The sequence below is a fragment of the Phaenicophaeus curvirostris genome, chromosome 1 (genome assembly GCF_032191515.1).
Source record: "Phaenicophaeus curvirostris isolate KB17595 chromosome 1, BPBGC_Pcur_1.0, whole genome shotgun sequence".
Lineage (NCBI taxonomy): Eukaryota > Metazoa > Chordata > Aves > Cuculiformes > Cuculidae > Phaenicophaeus > Phaenicophaeus curvirostris.
The window spans coordinates 183,331,790-183,347,657 of NC_091392.1; the positions used below are offsets into that span (position 1 = coordinate 183,331,790).

The 15,868-nt window shown below is 42.1% G+C and overlaps 1 protein-coding gene across 3 annotated transcripts; it reads right to left on the minus strand.

Moving 5' to 3' along the window:
• Positions 1 to 485: 485 nt before the first annotated feature.
• SERTM1 (serine rich and transmembrane domain containing 1) lies at positions 486 to 15,659 on the minus strand. 3 transcript variants are annotated; one of them, XM_069882292.1, is made up of 4 exons: positions 15,442 to 15,659; positions 8,404 to 8,501; positions 1,949 to 2,078; positions 486 to 1,595 (listed from the first exon to the last, which is right to left on the minus strand). In XM_069882292.1, the coding sequence occupies exon 4, from the start codon at positions 1,429 to 1,431 to the stop codon at positions 1,108 to 1,110; it is 324 nt and encodes a 107-aa protein (XP_069738393.1). In that variant the 5' UTR covers positions 1,432 to 1,595; positions 1,949 to 2,078; positions 8,404 to 8,501; positions 15,442 to 15,659; the 3' UTR covers positions 486 to 1,107. The 3 variants fall into 3 exon arrangements, with proteins under 3 accessions (XP_069738393.1, XP_069738388.1, XP_069738400.1); XM_069882287.1 differs by lacking the exon at positions 1,949 to 2,078; XM_069882299.1 differs by lacking the exons at positions 1,949 to 2,078; positions 15,442 to 15,659 and having other exon boundaries at positions 8,404 to 9,449.
• Positions 15,660 to 15,868: the final 209 nt, after the last annotated feature.

Below are 15,868 nucleotides of genomic sequence, written 5' to 3' on the forward strand. Positions count from 1 at the left end.
TGCAGGCACACTTTGCACCTCCCCAGTGTCAGAGCATACGTCTGGCTGGCTGTAACACAGATTCTCGTATCTGCCTTCCACCTCAGTGCACATTTGTGAAATTACAGGACAAAATCTGGCCCAGAAAGTCCTCACCAGTACAGGCAATTTCTGTCCCTACTGGCCCTGATCACGAGTGCAAATATCTTAAACCTAAAGTGCAGTTACAGAAGCTATTCTGTTGCCAGGTATGGTTGTTGTATGCAGAACATTTAAAAGAAAGCACTGGTTTATACTAGCATCCATTAAGAATAAGCTACAGTATCAGTGAAGGATGCAAAGGACTTGTGTGGTATTTATGATTCAGCAGCAAAAACTGCCCCCTAGAGGAACAAGTGATTAGGCAAATTAGATGCAATAAGGTCCAAAAATACCTCCACACATCAAGCAGTGAGCATCTCATTATTATTGTAGTCACTTTACTAAGTTAACCAAAGAGATTAAAAAACTGAAATACAGAGACTTTATACAGAATGAGTTGGGAGTACAAATAAACAAAAGTAACATCCTTCAAGAAATGGATTTTAGTTGTGTTTTATAAACATCAATAAATACTGAAAAAGACATCAAAATTATAAAAGAAACAATACCAACAAATTTAAACTATTCCAATATTTATAATTTAAGCTGGCTTTTTTATACTTTTGCAATAAGTATTTCCTACAGAATTTCTTATTTAATCAAAGAAGAAAAAAGAAAAGTAGTTAGCATATTATCAATACAAAACCAGGGAAGGGGTCACAACTAAGGCAGAAAAATTACACACCCAGTTATAACTGTATTACAGTTTGTCAGGAATATTCTTAATGAACACTGAGTATGTGTGAGAAACAAACAACATCACTATTACAGGCAAAAAATGATAATCAAGTGTCATTATACATTGTCCAAAATGAAAAGAAACATTAGTAAAAGGGGAAATGAAGACTAGGAAAGGAAAGAAAAAAAAAATGAAGTAAACTTTAAAAGCCATCTCTTCATAATAGTCTTCTAAGGCAAATGTTGCATGCACTACCTCCCCAAGAAACTAGACAAAGCTCTTCCATTCCCTGTGCATTTCATTTAGTTTCATGAAGAAAGGTTTGAGAGAGCAGAGCGCTGGGAAGAAATACTACAAACCTCTAAGTTAGTGAAAGAACTTCCAGCATCACTATTATATTCTGGGTAGGAGGAACTGGAAGAAATTATATTTTTCAGCCTCTGAAGTGCAATGATCAATAGCAAAAGAAGAAAAGCTAGGAGACTAAGGAATATAGAAACATAGACATAGACATTGGATAAACGAGCAGGTGATGAATCCACTGAAGTTGAAAGAGATGTGGGATACAGCTCCAGAAAAGTTCCATTTTCCATGTTTCCTACAAATCCAGATGAAGGGTCGGGTTCTGACATTTTTGGGTTTGTATTTTAAAAATCACAAGAGATCTTGGATTGAAAGGCAGTTTTAGCAGCATAAAAAAAGGTTTATTTTAGGCGACCATTTTTCTATCAGCCAGTGATCAAGCTTATGTTTTACTACTCAAGCCCAGGACAATGTAAGATTGTATCCTTCAGAACTGCAAGGAAAAAAAAAAAAGCAAGATTACTTTACTAGCAGATAATGTGATTTAATGTGCATGTAAGACAGTCTAGTTCTTAGAAAGTTACAAGTTATTACTTCGTAGCACTATGCTGCAATTCTTATAGCATTAGTTAACAACTATCTTTATATCTCTCTTTTCCAAAATACAGGTCTTAAGAGAAATCCTACCCACCAATGAATTAAAATTGACCTTTCCCCACCATGAGTTTTTAAACTGAGGATTGGCACAATCAAAAATATAGGTTATGTGGAACAGTCATATTTGGATTTAAATTAGTCTTGTGGATAAAAGCTAGTTAAGGAAGAAGATCCCCTCTCAAGACTTGCCTCCAGCCACTTTATGTTGGATCCTCAAAGCTCAAGTGCTGGCAAAGGTCAGAGTAGCGCTGGACAAGCAGATCAGGGTAACACTAAGCTGCTTTTCTTTAGACTGACATAGTCAGTCCCCAGGTGCAGTCTGGAAGCATAAGAGAAGGCTTGGTGAAGAGGAATTCCTTGTAAAAAGCTGACGTGCTGTAGCTGAATCACGTGGTATAACTCATTGCCTTTGTTTTGATACAAAACAGATAATGCAAGCTACAGGCAGGTAGGAAATTAAGCTCATTTTCTGCATATGTATTCTTTCTAATCAACCATCCAAACAGCCTCTTACTCAGGCACCACAAGGAAAGCTGACGAGCTTTCCTCCCACTAGGAAGAAAACATCCATTCAGCACTACATTGCCAGAGTGGTCCCTCTCATCCTGACATTGCTTTCAGCCTCATCCTGTGGTCCCAGTTCAAATCAATTCTCTCTAACTGACAGCTAGAGGTCTTGAGGAAAATCCCTCTGGTTTTCATGGTGATAGAGAGCAAACGCTGTCAGCATCAGCCAGAGAGAAAAAATCAGGCCCTTAAAGTAATGGTGTGACAGTCTAGGGTCTCTCCTGTGTCACACAGATCCCCAGGTATTTCTCTGAGTTTCCAGGAAAGTGTCCCAGCACAGTTCCTGGCAATGTTCTGATTTACAATTTGTCCTTTAAACATGCTACCTCTGCTAGCTCCTTTCAGAGAATGATACTTTTTGACACTAGGTGTGACCACAGAAGCCCCAGCCTGAACTAAAGATGCTTCTGCTGGTGCTGTTTATTCTCTGAGAACACTGAAGGCTCGGAGAGATCCACTGAAAATGCTAAGAAGTTTGCTTTGCAGTCACTGAAGTTTGCATAGTTACTCCCTGTACTTTCGCACTGCAAATGAAATTTACGAGGTTATGTGATATGCCATAAAAAGTCCTAAGAGCCTAAGTAAACAGGGGCTACATTAAGTGCTAGGTAGAATCTAATTCTATGTTTTTAAATCATATTTTATTTTCTATACCCCAGAACTACATCTATACTACTACATAAAACAGGTCAAGGCTATTCTCTGGTCTCTGAGACAACTTCTGTGGCAAAATTCATCAAGATGCCTCAACTCCCTCTTATCTCCAAGGACAGGGTGGCCAAATCACAGCTGCTTTAGGAATTAATGATGGCCAATCCTAATGCCAAATATGTTCAGGCATTGCCTGGAGGGCATTAGCTGGGCAAAATCATGCCAAGAGGTGTGCTTGCTAATTCAACAGGAGAGATGATGACAGGCCTATGCCTTTGGCTGGGTTAATTTACTAGAACATGCACATCCATAATGTTTTCAGGGATAAAAAGTTACATGGCAGATTTTGTTTTATTGTTTATTTATTCTTTTATTGCAGAGCTTTTGGTAGTCATAATCAAGCATCCCAATAGACTACAAGACATACAGGAGTACAAAACTGCATCTGCAAATACCATATAAAAATGTTCTTACTCTTGTGGTATGTAACTCATACTGATGCCTAAAATATACTAAACTAAAATCATTTTATAACCCTAATAGTATTTAGCCACATAAGAAACAGTATTTATTGTACCTTGTGAAATAAGTCACAACAGACTGAACAAAGAGAGGTCCTTATGAGATTATACTTCTTTTGAACTGTCTTTAATTTACTGATCCAAAATTAACTAATGGAACAATACGTGTTCATTCCATGTTCTGGAAGTAGTTAAGTGCATTATAGCTAATTTATCCTTCTTAAAAGATAAGCTTTGATATCGGAGATGTTTATCCTTGGTTACTCATCATAATGAAAAGCAGATCCATTATTAATTGAATTGCTCTATAATAACTTCAGGAATTAATTCACATAAATTCTTTAACATGACAGAAGTTAAAAGCCTTTAAATTCTTCACAAATTTGAAATCCACTATGTTCTGCTTTTCCCATTAACAGTTTTGGCCCTGGTACAAGGAAAAGCTTTGGCATGGGACTTACTTTGAAGTTAGTGGAAAATTTATGGTCTTAAATAGGACTAATCAGAACCTCACAGTTAAACAGAGTTGTGAGCACTTTGCTAGATTAGAGCCTCTATAGGTCTGACAATGTCAACTTTAGCTTCAGCTAAAGTGGCTCTCCTGGTAATATTTTAGGAAGAAAAAAAAAATCTGTGTTGTTTTAATCACACATTCAAAAATATGGACATAAAGTGTAAGGTTCTATGCAGTCTACAAGGATTTTTACCATCAATCTGTACCCTGTTGGTGTAAAACAGCAAAATCCTATGGAAGATGAACATACCTGGTCCTGACATCTGAGAATTACTCATAGGAAAGGTACAAAATGCATACAGAAAAAAATGGATCTGATCCTTATGTCTGACAACAATCTCTGATGCAGTTCTAGCATTGGAATCCCACTGGGAAGCAGCCAGGCTGGCTCAGCCAGTGACAAGGGGCAGGATACAGACACCATTCTGGACCGAAATGCAGCTACACAGTCCTAGAGCTGCCTGAAGCTCTGCCACGCTGCAAATCAGATCTCCCAGCCTTTTAAAGGGGGATTTACAGTAGTTTTATTCAGTGCAGCACAGCTCCTGCTTTGGCTCAGGTTCTCCCTTCTGCTGGGCTAAGAAGGCAAGAGGCACAAACCATTTCTCTCTCTTACCCTAATCCTCCCAAAGGAATAACCCCCAATAAAGCCAAATGTCAGCTTTATCTTCTTGTCTGGCAATTGGTTTTGTGCATTTCTGAAAACTAAATAGAAGAACATCATAATATCTAACCCAGATCTGGTCCCCAAAACATGCATTTTGTTACTGAGTTCAGAGTATATCGGCAAAATTGGAAATGTCTAACTGCAATAAACTCGTCATCTTTCTGAGAGCCATAAACCAATCACAGAATTCGGCTAAGGAGCCAAAGTTTTCAAATTCTGTAGAGGTCCCTGTCCTTCCTTCATTGACTGTTGGAAAGCTGAGTTGGTTTAAGGCAAAGGCTGAATTGAAAGTGTTGTTGCTGAATGACTGGAGATAAGCAAGGAACTCTGACTCTTACAGGAGAAGGCTTCCTGAATAACCAGTCTTGAAAATTCCTGGGACAGGAGAACTGGGACCTGTCTGTTGGGGAGCTCATATTTTCTGGTGTAGGTGGATCTGGATTATTTTCTCAGAGGCACCTCTGCAGTGCCAGGACAGGGATGCATGGCTTGAGGGAGCTTACTGAGTCATCAAGTTGAGCCTCACTCCTGTAGGAAGTTCCAGGTTATATTTTGCCTTTTCAACACTGGCTGAGTTTTCCCACTCTGTTTTTCATGGTTTTTCGGCCTTGATGCTTTAACAGGAAAACTGCTTAGATAGAGTCATGCATTTCAGAAAGACAACTCACTGCACCTGGAAGGCACAGATTCCATCTCCCCGTTCTGCTGGTTTTAGGTATAAAAGAGAGCAAACTTCATTTTGCTACTTCAGTCTCCAATATAAGGTCTAGCACACAAAGAAAGGCTCTGCTAGACACGTGGTGTCATTTGTACATCCTCACTTTTCAACTGGAACCATTATTTCAGTATTTTCCTCCAGCTGTGCGTTGTTCCTTCATACATGCCTCAGTATAAAGCGCTTTTCACACTCATATGCAGCTTTTAATCTTTTCTTTTGTCTCATGGCAAGTTGGAGATAGGCAAACTGGCATTCACCAAAAGCAGGACAAACTGGGTAGGTGAGGGATTAAGTAAACCATCGTTGTGTAAGAGGTAAATCCCAGGTACCATGCAGCATCATACTTTGGTAACCAGGCCAAAGCTATCACCTCTTTGCATCTTCAATGGCATCTGTCATAAACCCTGTTTTATCAGAAACTGGAAATGAGGACAGGAGCAGAAATCTTGTCAATTATCATATGCCATGGGTGCCAAATTATATGTAAGATACATAATTTAATCTTGAGCACCACTAAGACAGTAGTCATCTCCCAGTATAGTCTATGTTGAACGTTAAATGAGATTGTAGCATTCCCCAGGATGGCATGCAGTAAGCAAAAAGCTTTTTATAGTGTCATTTGTCTTAAATCCTTTACCACACAGGTACCTGTATTGTGTTTCTCTGCCTATCTTGATGCAACAACTCTATTTCTCCAGGCTCAGTGAAATAAAATTTGACAGACCATACTCACAATCACTGAGGCCCTAAAAACTGAGGAATCAGAAGCAAAGAAAGATAGGTAGATTCATTTTCTTGGGAGTTTATCAGCCATAGATAAGCACTTCATTTTCTTGGTTCTTCCTGGCTTTTTGTGACTACAAGCTGAGAAATACCTTGTCTGTTTCGGAGGCTTCAAAATGTTTAAGCAGAGAGACAAACTGACATCAAAGAAAATCAGTGTTTTCATGCTGGCACTTCTGTCACAGTCTCCCAACAACTCTTTCTTACAGGTAGGAGGTATTCTAAAAAGCCCTCATTGTAAACAACTCCTAAGAGAGAAGAGCTTAATTTACTATACCATAGTTATAACAGTGAAGTTCATCGTCCTGTGAGGCATCAATATACTATAAATTTTACCCGCCTTCCTTCTGGAAAACTGTAAAACACTTTTGGCTAATTTCAGTGCAATGTATACAGAAAGGCAGAGGATGGATGCAACAGGATTAGAATTCTATCATCTTTAAAAAAAGACAGCTCTGTGAAGCAGGGCAGGGAGTTTCTTGTTGACCTAGAGCAGGACAGTTGAAGAAGCTTGCCTGTGCCAAATGTCCACGGATCCTGGCAGAAGCCTCCTCTGGCCATCAGGCTTTATTATCTTGCACACAATGTCCTCCTGTGGATCCAGTTCCCATGGTTGCACACATATGTGTTGCAAGGGCATGGAGATGAGGGTCAAAGAAGCACACTTACACTAGTGAAACAACACATCCACAATGGATGACTTGGGATGGTCCACTTGATGGGGAGGATCTGGTGGTTAGCAGATCCTATGTGACACAGAAATTATGGGCCATTATTCTGGCTAGAAAATGGCTAGGAAAGAGAGATGAGGTGAAAGATGGTACTGGGTCTGTGCGAAAATTGTTTGCTCTGTATGAGGCAAACAGCTCTTTGTTTTGAATAGAAAGGGGAGGCAGAGGACATTCATGAAAGATGACACTGATAGTCTCTATTAAAAAACTCACAAGTGCGTTCTCTGGTCTCTTTTGCTCTTTTGGAAAATTAAAACCAGAAGTGAGCAGAGAATGATACCATTTCCTCATGCCCTGAAACCAGAACCACCTCACTTTCATTCAGCATCAGAGCAGGAAGAACAGGAGGAGGATTGTGCAGGTTGCCAGGTGATACAGTGATGCCAGTTCCAGGATGAAACCTCCCCATCCATAATGCTCTGTTTTCCCCCCAAGTTCTGTTATAGTGCTTACTTCCAAAAGCTGGCAGCAAGTTTTCAATAGATCTATTAAAAAGATTAAGGTTTCTCATGACCTTTGCTAATTCAATATATGTACAAAGGCCAGCAAACTTCTTCTTTAATTCTTTTATCTTCCCCCTCACTACCTTACTTTTCTACTTTTATTTCCTTTAGAATACAGGGCTACATCAATACATATTATCCTTGCAGATAACAGGTAACACAAAACATTTAATGTTCATAAAAATATGTTTGCATGCTCATACTAAAGGACCGAATGAACTTTACAAACAGGGAACCCTTCAGTGTTGAAAGGCACTTTACTCTAGACTGGAAAAATGTAGCAGTTTAACATCATGCAACTAAATCAGACAGTGGCTCTTGATAGAAAAGTGAGCAACATTTCATCCCACTGAAAATGTAGGGAGGAAAGGGAAAGAATCACTGCTCACTTGGGAGTTCAGGAAGAATATGATCCTTAATACTTCTTACTCTTGCATAAATGCCTTTGGCAACTGAAAGACTACAAATAAGTAGGATGCTTCCTTTTCCTTTTACAGATGGACTTGAGGAGCACAGTCCTTTTACCACTCTGTCTGGGAAACAGGATCGGTAACCAACTGACTCAATAAAAAGTGCACACGAGGAGAAGAAAAAACTATTTCCTGCTACAAGCAAAGTCTTCCTTTTAATTTTTGAACTAATTTCATTTTTTATTATGATTTAATATGATCTAAATTTATGACTTCTAAAATCTGAGAAGACAAGCACCCAGATTGCTCGGTTGCAGATTAAAAACAAGTTATAGTTTGTTTCGGGTATTATCTGGGGCTGGGAAAAAGAAACTCAGAGCCATAAGGATACTAGATTCATTCAGACAAGATCAAATGTTTGTATCATTTACATTTCCTATGGATCTGCACATTATACAGTTTTTATATCAATTAAAAGCAAAGACATCATGACCTGGGATCAGACCCAGAACCTGTCAGTTGAGTCTGCTCCTTAAAAATAAGACCAAAATAAGCAAAGAGAATGAGTAATATACTTACAAGAAGGAAGATTTGTGGATGCAAGCTAAATGTCCAGTGTGCAGGATTGGTTGATTATTGCAGCCAAATCTAAAGGGACTGCATGCTGAGAAAAGCCCCTATAAAAAAGCAGATCAAAGGTGAAGAGTTAAGTAATAACTACATTGAAAAAATTGCGAAGGAAAAATGCTGAATTTTGTCTGCTCTTGGTGCCAGAAATTTCAGAGGAAAACAAATTGACTAGAAACCTGGCTTGTGTTTTATGCTTGCTAGCCACATCCTTCTGCTGTCCAGTAAAATCACTGCATGTATAATACCAAAACCATGATCTTGATCTCTGCTTTGCAGCCATGGCTTGGTAACACCTTTCTTTTGCAGAGTGTTCCAGAATCAAGACAGCCTGCTGTCCCCTGGCACCTCTTTAAGCACCAGAGCATTGCATCTGCATTCCAATTCTTTTCACACCATCCCCTAAAGACTCCTGCCAGGAATCAGGTCTTTCTGGATTACACACTATTATTTATTTATTCGCTATATTTCAGACAAGCTGTAGTTTAAGTTCACTTACCTGAAGTCCCCAAACTGAATACTGGTTTTTTGTGTGCTATATTCATCCAATACCTAAAATTAAAATGTGGCCCCTGAACTGTTTTTAATAAAGCAAACTAAATTGATTATATATGAAGAAACAATCCCAGGTGATGCAGTTTAAAGTAAAAGTAGGGCCACTTTCAAAAAGATCCTCCCCTCTGGGAAAGAAAAGATGCTTGCACAATCATTATACATCTCAGAGCTCTACCCGTTCAGCATATTTGGTTTGAACTGCATTAGAGAAGCAGATCTCTAGGGATGAATGTTAATGCATTGTTGTGTTGCTTTCATCCCTTCAATCACTGAATCACTTATGGTTTAAGCCTGTCCAAGTTCAATAAAGAAAATTATCTAGTGCAGCTGTTAAAAGTCAGCATTGTTGAAATCAAAATGTTTTGACAACATTGATTATATTAATGTCACACACAAATGGAGTCAGATAGCTTCCTCATCACCCCCCTCACGGGGAAGGAGAGGTGGGAGGCTGCAGGTAAGCCCTGAAGTCAGCTTCTCCAGGGATGGACCCAGCATGTCCTCTGGATGCAAGGGCAAGCAGCCCATCACCTTGTCTAGAAGTGCATAGGCTGAGGCAGGTGGTGGTACTGGGATGGAGAGGCAGGTGCAACAGCTCCTGTATATCTTTTCTCTGGCGAATATGCCTCTGTAACAAAGAGCTTGGTCCTATGGCCCTCAGTTTTGTCTGCTCATAGCAGAGACCCTTCCCCTTCCCTTTGTTTCTTTCAGAATAGCTTTCCTAGGGGAAAGAGGTGAGGATCTCTGCAACAGGGACTGTATCTTCAAATAAGACAAATATAAATGATTTTGCTTTTTTTTCCCTGGTCTCTTTTGCATGATCTTCTTTAGTCTATCTACCCCCAGATTACATAGAGCACTGTTCTTGTCCATTGAGACCTTCATTCAGTGCGACACCCCAAATCCTGGCAAGGCAAAGGGAACAGAGCCTACCAAATCTTAGGCTGATTAAACACACCAGAGATGCAGTGCAAAACACAATACATCCTCAAAGCTTTTTAAATGTGTGCATTCATATTCAAATGGCAAGTGCAGACAGTGAGATGGAGAGGTCTGAGATTTTAATTACCTTTGAAGTATACAGAAATATTTGGAACAGAGCATCAAGAAGCTTATCTATAGGAGACTCCTTGGTGTATACAGTTGTATTCCACAGCCCTAAATAATTTTTGCAGCAATCTCATGCCCTCTGCAGATATTTTCATGGTCTCAGCTGTGCTAGTAGCCCACAGCTTAGGCTTGTGCTGACCATGTTCTGGTACAGCAGGATTTAGCCCAAACACTGTACTTACTTCTATTGCCAATAAGTTATGTGAGGAGCAGGGACCTATCTGTTCCCTCTGTCTTTTGGGATGTGAACAGGGAAGAGAATCTCATTGCTGTACATCTGAGACCTCAGATGTGGAAATAGGGCCCACCCTTGTCCTTTCTCCCGTGGGATTGTGAGTCTGGATATTACCCAAAGAACATGCAATCATCAGGGAAATCAGTCTCCTTCCTGTGCTGGTTTGATAAAAGTATTTATTTCCCAATTTTGTTGAAAGTTTCCTGTGAAAAATTACAGCTTATTAAGAAAAAAAACCCAAAACTTTTCATTGACCATAGTGATGGGTCATATTTAATTTCTCCATGTCCAGTTCTAGCTTTATTCCCTTTATTCCCACTCTGAATAACTTTTATTACTGTTGGCCACTTTCAAACAAATTCAACCCCAGGAAGAAACCTCCAAGACAGCTGAGCTCCTAAAGTTTAACTGCAGGACACGATCAGGCAGAGAAAACATGAAGATTTACACAGTCATTTGGTTCCTCCAACAGCTTTAGGTCTCAGTAACTGACTTCTATTGTCAAACACAGCCGTTAGGATGTCACACTCAAAGTAACAGAATGTGAGTGCCCATGAAGACAGCAGGCTAGAAGAAGGTCCAGTGCAAGGTTGGGCATGGAAGGAGTAATCAGCATCTATCAGGATTCCTTAATATATGTGTTTTCTGGAAATACTTCATTTGATTTCTTGCAACCCCGAATTCAAAAGTTTTGTTTGAAGAGAAAATTTAGTGCAGGCTGGAATGGCTGCTTAACTAAAAATGTGGATTTTCACAGGGCAAAAAATAAAGGAAGGTAAAAAAAAATGAAGAATGAGTTAAAGCCCACTTGCCCCAGTGGAACAAGTATATGAAAATATTTCAGTTTCTTCTGTCTTGCCGCCTCCTTTCATTGTTGAATCATCCCAATACTGCTACCCTCCTCACCAAGGCTGCAAGTCATTATGTGGAGCATCCCATCAACACCGATAAGCCTCTCAGGAGAAGATGCCACCCAGCACGTGTACGGTGGTGATGGTGACACATTTAATCTCAGACCAAACAAAAGTTGATTAAACTTCATCAGCTCTTGATTGACTTAATGTAGGCTTCCGATAACCACCTTTTGTATTTCACGCAAGCAGTATTGGCAGCATTTGGCATTACGCTCCATGCTTGGGGCCAAATGGAGGGCTGTACACTGCTTTTGCTCTCCCTGAAGCCTCACAGACTTTTCATGGGGCAGTGCTTCAGCTCCTCCACATAGCTTTTTTTTCAGAGCAAAATCTACCAGTTAAAATACCAAACCCCAGGGCAAACAGCCCTTGTTATCAGAGCTTGTTTTCATTCTCCGTCATTGAAGCTAAAAACATGCAAGGCTCAGACCCTCAGGTTCAGCCTCTCTCCAAGTAAAGGGGGATAAAACTTCAGACGTATCAGGCACTAACTCCTTCACCTTCCAGGAATACAGTTTTAAGACAAAATGTGGCTAAATCTGGAAGTGAATGGATTTAAAGTCTCTATTGTCCCCTTCAGTGCTGCGGCACAGCATCCTGCCCAATACCAGATGAAGTGGCTGCACACACAAGTGTGACTGAAAACAGCTGAGAGCCTCTGTCCCTCATACTCTGTGGGGGCATGTCCACCTCATTTCAGGAGCCCTCCCTGCAGACTTCAGCAAGGGGCCCTGCTAAACAATAGGTGGCTCTTAACTTTGCTAGTCAATGGGGTTATTAGTCCTTAACTATTGAAGTTGTGAGCCAGTATGTGGAGTCCAGAGTAATCAGAAAACACTTTCCAACGGTAAAATTCAGCTGACAGACTTGCTTCAATATATTTTATAAAAATAAAGTATATGGTCCACATCAAACCCCAAAATGTCAAGCAGATTTCATTTTAGCCTCCTCAGAAATCCTGACACAATATAAAGCCAGGATAGAATTTTGTGTACATCATTCAACAGAAACCACTGCTAATGCATCCTTCAGTTTCAGAATTTTTCTCCCAGAAAAGCAGATTCAGTACCACCAACTGTGTACTGTGAACTTAAATGTCAATGGAATTTTAGGCAGAAATGAGCTATCACAGTAACTCTGCTAACTGTAACTCTGCTTCCTGACCCCGGTGCTTCAGCCTGCTTTGCCAAGAGATGTAAGAAAGAGCCATCTCCTTCGATTCTTTGTTTCTCCTCAGTGGTGTAACAGAGATGATCTTCATCCTTATGCCTTTCCTTATTTTACCAACACAGGCTGCATGGTCTTCCTTGACAAAGAGACTGTGGCATTATCATCTCCATATTTGTGTGCATAAAGTTTACATATTGACACTGTTTGCAAAACAGTCTGCAAAGATACAACACTATTGCCAAGGGAGTTGCAGTGAACCAGATTGTAACACGTAAGCATAAGGGGGCAGGATTGCACCTGAAATGCCAAAAAGAACAAGGGAGGTTAACGGAGACGCTACAGTGATCTATGCAGTGTTGCCTCTCAGGTGTCCAAGCTTTAGAGAACGCTATTGTGGTCAAATCCAGAGGCAGACTAATTCAGAGACACGGATGGTGGCAGCACGGGTGAGGGCTTGTCTCAGCATCTCATCAGACATATGCGGAAAGCATCATAGCAAAAGCGAATGTGCTGAGACATAGCAAGGAAATTAGTGAAATGATGGACAAGTTGCCTAAATGAAGCTACAAGTAAGAGAAAGTTGAATCTCAGGGAAATATAAAGGTGACAGCGTGAGGGGGACAGATGCTGAGAGCATGGGCTGATCAAAGCCCAGCAGTTATGTCTTGGTAAAGCAGGAGAAGTGGTACATTGTGTGCAGGGAAACTATCGAGGACATTTGAAAGTGAAGCCTGAAACTGTCGTGCACGAAGCAGGGGAGAAGGAGAAGCAGCATCAGGACTGACAAAGAGGGGAGATGCAACCAAAGCAGCAGACTAAGAGGTGAGTTTTTGCAGCACCACCATGGATTGACTGTGCTGTAACAGGATTTCCTCTGCACCAGCCAGGAAAAGGAGGTAACCGCAGTCATGAAGACACAAGGGGAGGAGTGCTTGCATGAGTGTGCAGGAGGCAGAGGTGAAAATGTCTTGACTTTTAGTATTTAAATTTCAAACCTTTCAGAGCACCAGATTTTTTCAGTAACTTCTGGATGTACTCTTTGGTTGCACTAATTCCTCTTCTGCTTCTGTGTAGATGGGGCACCAAAAGGAAAACCCCACTGCTTCCTGCCTCCGATGAGGAATTTACAGAATACAATTTATAATATGCACTGCACCAATAAGACCCAATTATGAACTAAGACACTTGGCAGACACAAGCTATCCCAGTCAGCCTTTTACTTCTGAAAATGTGAACAGCAATAACTTCCTAAGCCAAGTGCATTCATACACATACACTCACCTACTTGTCGACATTACTAGAGTAGACTTGGATGCTGAAATAGCCCAGGACCCCTTCCCCACCAGTTCAACAGCATTTCTCCTGTTGACAGCGATGCACATGTACTGAATATAGCAAGTAGCAGTCTGCAGGCAGGCAAGCCTGCAAGCCAGAGCAGCCGACAGCCAGGAAAATGTGAGGGAGCTGGGGGTAACGTGCCTGTCTCTCCTTCCCCTGCCTTGGGTGATATGGATGACCCAGTCTGAGGAAAAGGCGAGGAAGGAAGGCAGACAGTACCCAGCTACAATCAGCAGCAACAATTCCTGCAGGGAACAAGCCCTTCTAGGTGTTATAGCACAGAGAAGGAGGCTGGTGGTTTCTGGTTGCACCTTGTTTCAGTCTGCTCAGGCATAAAAGGGTCAGAGCGGGGTCAAAATAACTGTAAAAAGCAAAATCATAAGGAAACACTCATCAAGCCTCCAGCTGAATTTGTTATCAGAATAAAACTGCCAGCACTATTTACATCCTATATATTTACACCTATCTATTTATATTTTTTCCTATTCATCTTTCTCCCATTCTGCAACAGTTACCTGAGAATTAAATTTAATAATATTTAGTATGCGTTCCTAATTGGTTTTGGTTATATAGATGTTAATCACTGTGCTCAGCCCTTTACCACTATTGTTCAGCCCTTTACCACTATTTTCACAATTTCCCTCTAACTAACTGTTCAGTATTTGCAGAAGTAAGAAGAGTTTGCTTCACTTGTTTTCTGTCCTGAATTTCAGCACCTTTGCTGATATAATATTGCAACAGCCTGCAGCTTTTAGCTAGACATGAAGTGCTGGGAAAGGGCGTGATTTTTTTGCATCCATCCTGATTTCTTTTTCCACGCTGCGCTGTCTAAGCTCAGCTCTTCTCCCAGTACATCGGACAGGCATTTTACAATCTATTCGCAGAGGGAGCAATTCCTCTCCCATCATCTTCCCGCAAACAATGTGAAAGAGCACACGGGCGGCAATCTACGCTTATCACAGAATCACCAGGTTGGAAAAGGCCCACAGGATCATTAAGTCCAACCATTCCCATCAAGCACTAAACCATGCCCCTCAGCACCTTATCCACCTGCCCTTTAAACGCCTCCAGGGAAGGTGACTCAACCACCTCCCTGGGCAGCCTGTTCCAGTGCCCAATGACCCTTTCTGTGAAAATTTTTTTTCTGAAGTCCAGCCTGAACCTCCCCTGGCAGAGCTTGAGGCCATTCCCTCTCGTTCTGTCCCCTGTCACAGAGAGAAAATTGTGCTTGCACAGTGATGACCCAACACTCCGTGCAATCGAACCCCCGGTCTGCAGCATCTTTCGGAACTGGAAAGCAGCTTGTGCCTCCCTCCCCGGAGCATCCTTCCCCCCATAGCAGCGCACCCCACGCCCTCTCTGCCTCCTGCAAAACACCAATTTCTCCAAAGCGAATAATTCAACCCGAGCACTTTGAATCATAGAATCATAGAATAATCAGGTTGGAAGAGACCCACCGGATCATCGAGTCCAACCGTTCCTATCAACCACTAAACCATGCCCCTCAGCACCTCGTCCACCCGTGCCTTAAACCCCTCCAGGGAAGGTGAATCAACCACCCCCCTGGGCAGCCTTTCCCTGTTCCACAACCCGCCAAGTCAGTACGGACCAACCGCGGTTCTTTCCAAAACACGTTCGGGAACAATCAAAAACAGGCCCAACACATACCCGGCTTAAACGTACGTGAAACCCAAACGCCCTCGATTACAGCGCCGAAAGCCAAACCGTCCAGCGGAGCCTCCCGGCTCGGGGGGCGCCGGGGTCGGGCCGGGTGGGGGGCAGGCGGCGGCGCTCCTCAGCGCACCCCGAGGGCAGCGACGAAGCGCCCCGCGATCCGAGCAGCGCGGCGGGAGGAAAAGCTCCCCGGAGCCCGGGCGCCCTTCGAGGGAGACGGGCAGAGCGGGTCCCGCCGCCGCCGCGGCCAGAACCGCCCCCGGCCCGCCCCGCGGTGGGCGGCACGGCCGGGATTCGCCAGCGGCTGCGGGGGGGGGCGGGGGGAGATCGCCGGGAGGGACCGGGCGTCCTATAAACCCGCACCCACACCCGGCTCCGAGCGTCGCTCGGCTGCCCCGTAGCATCTATTGCTGAAATGTGT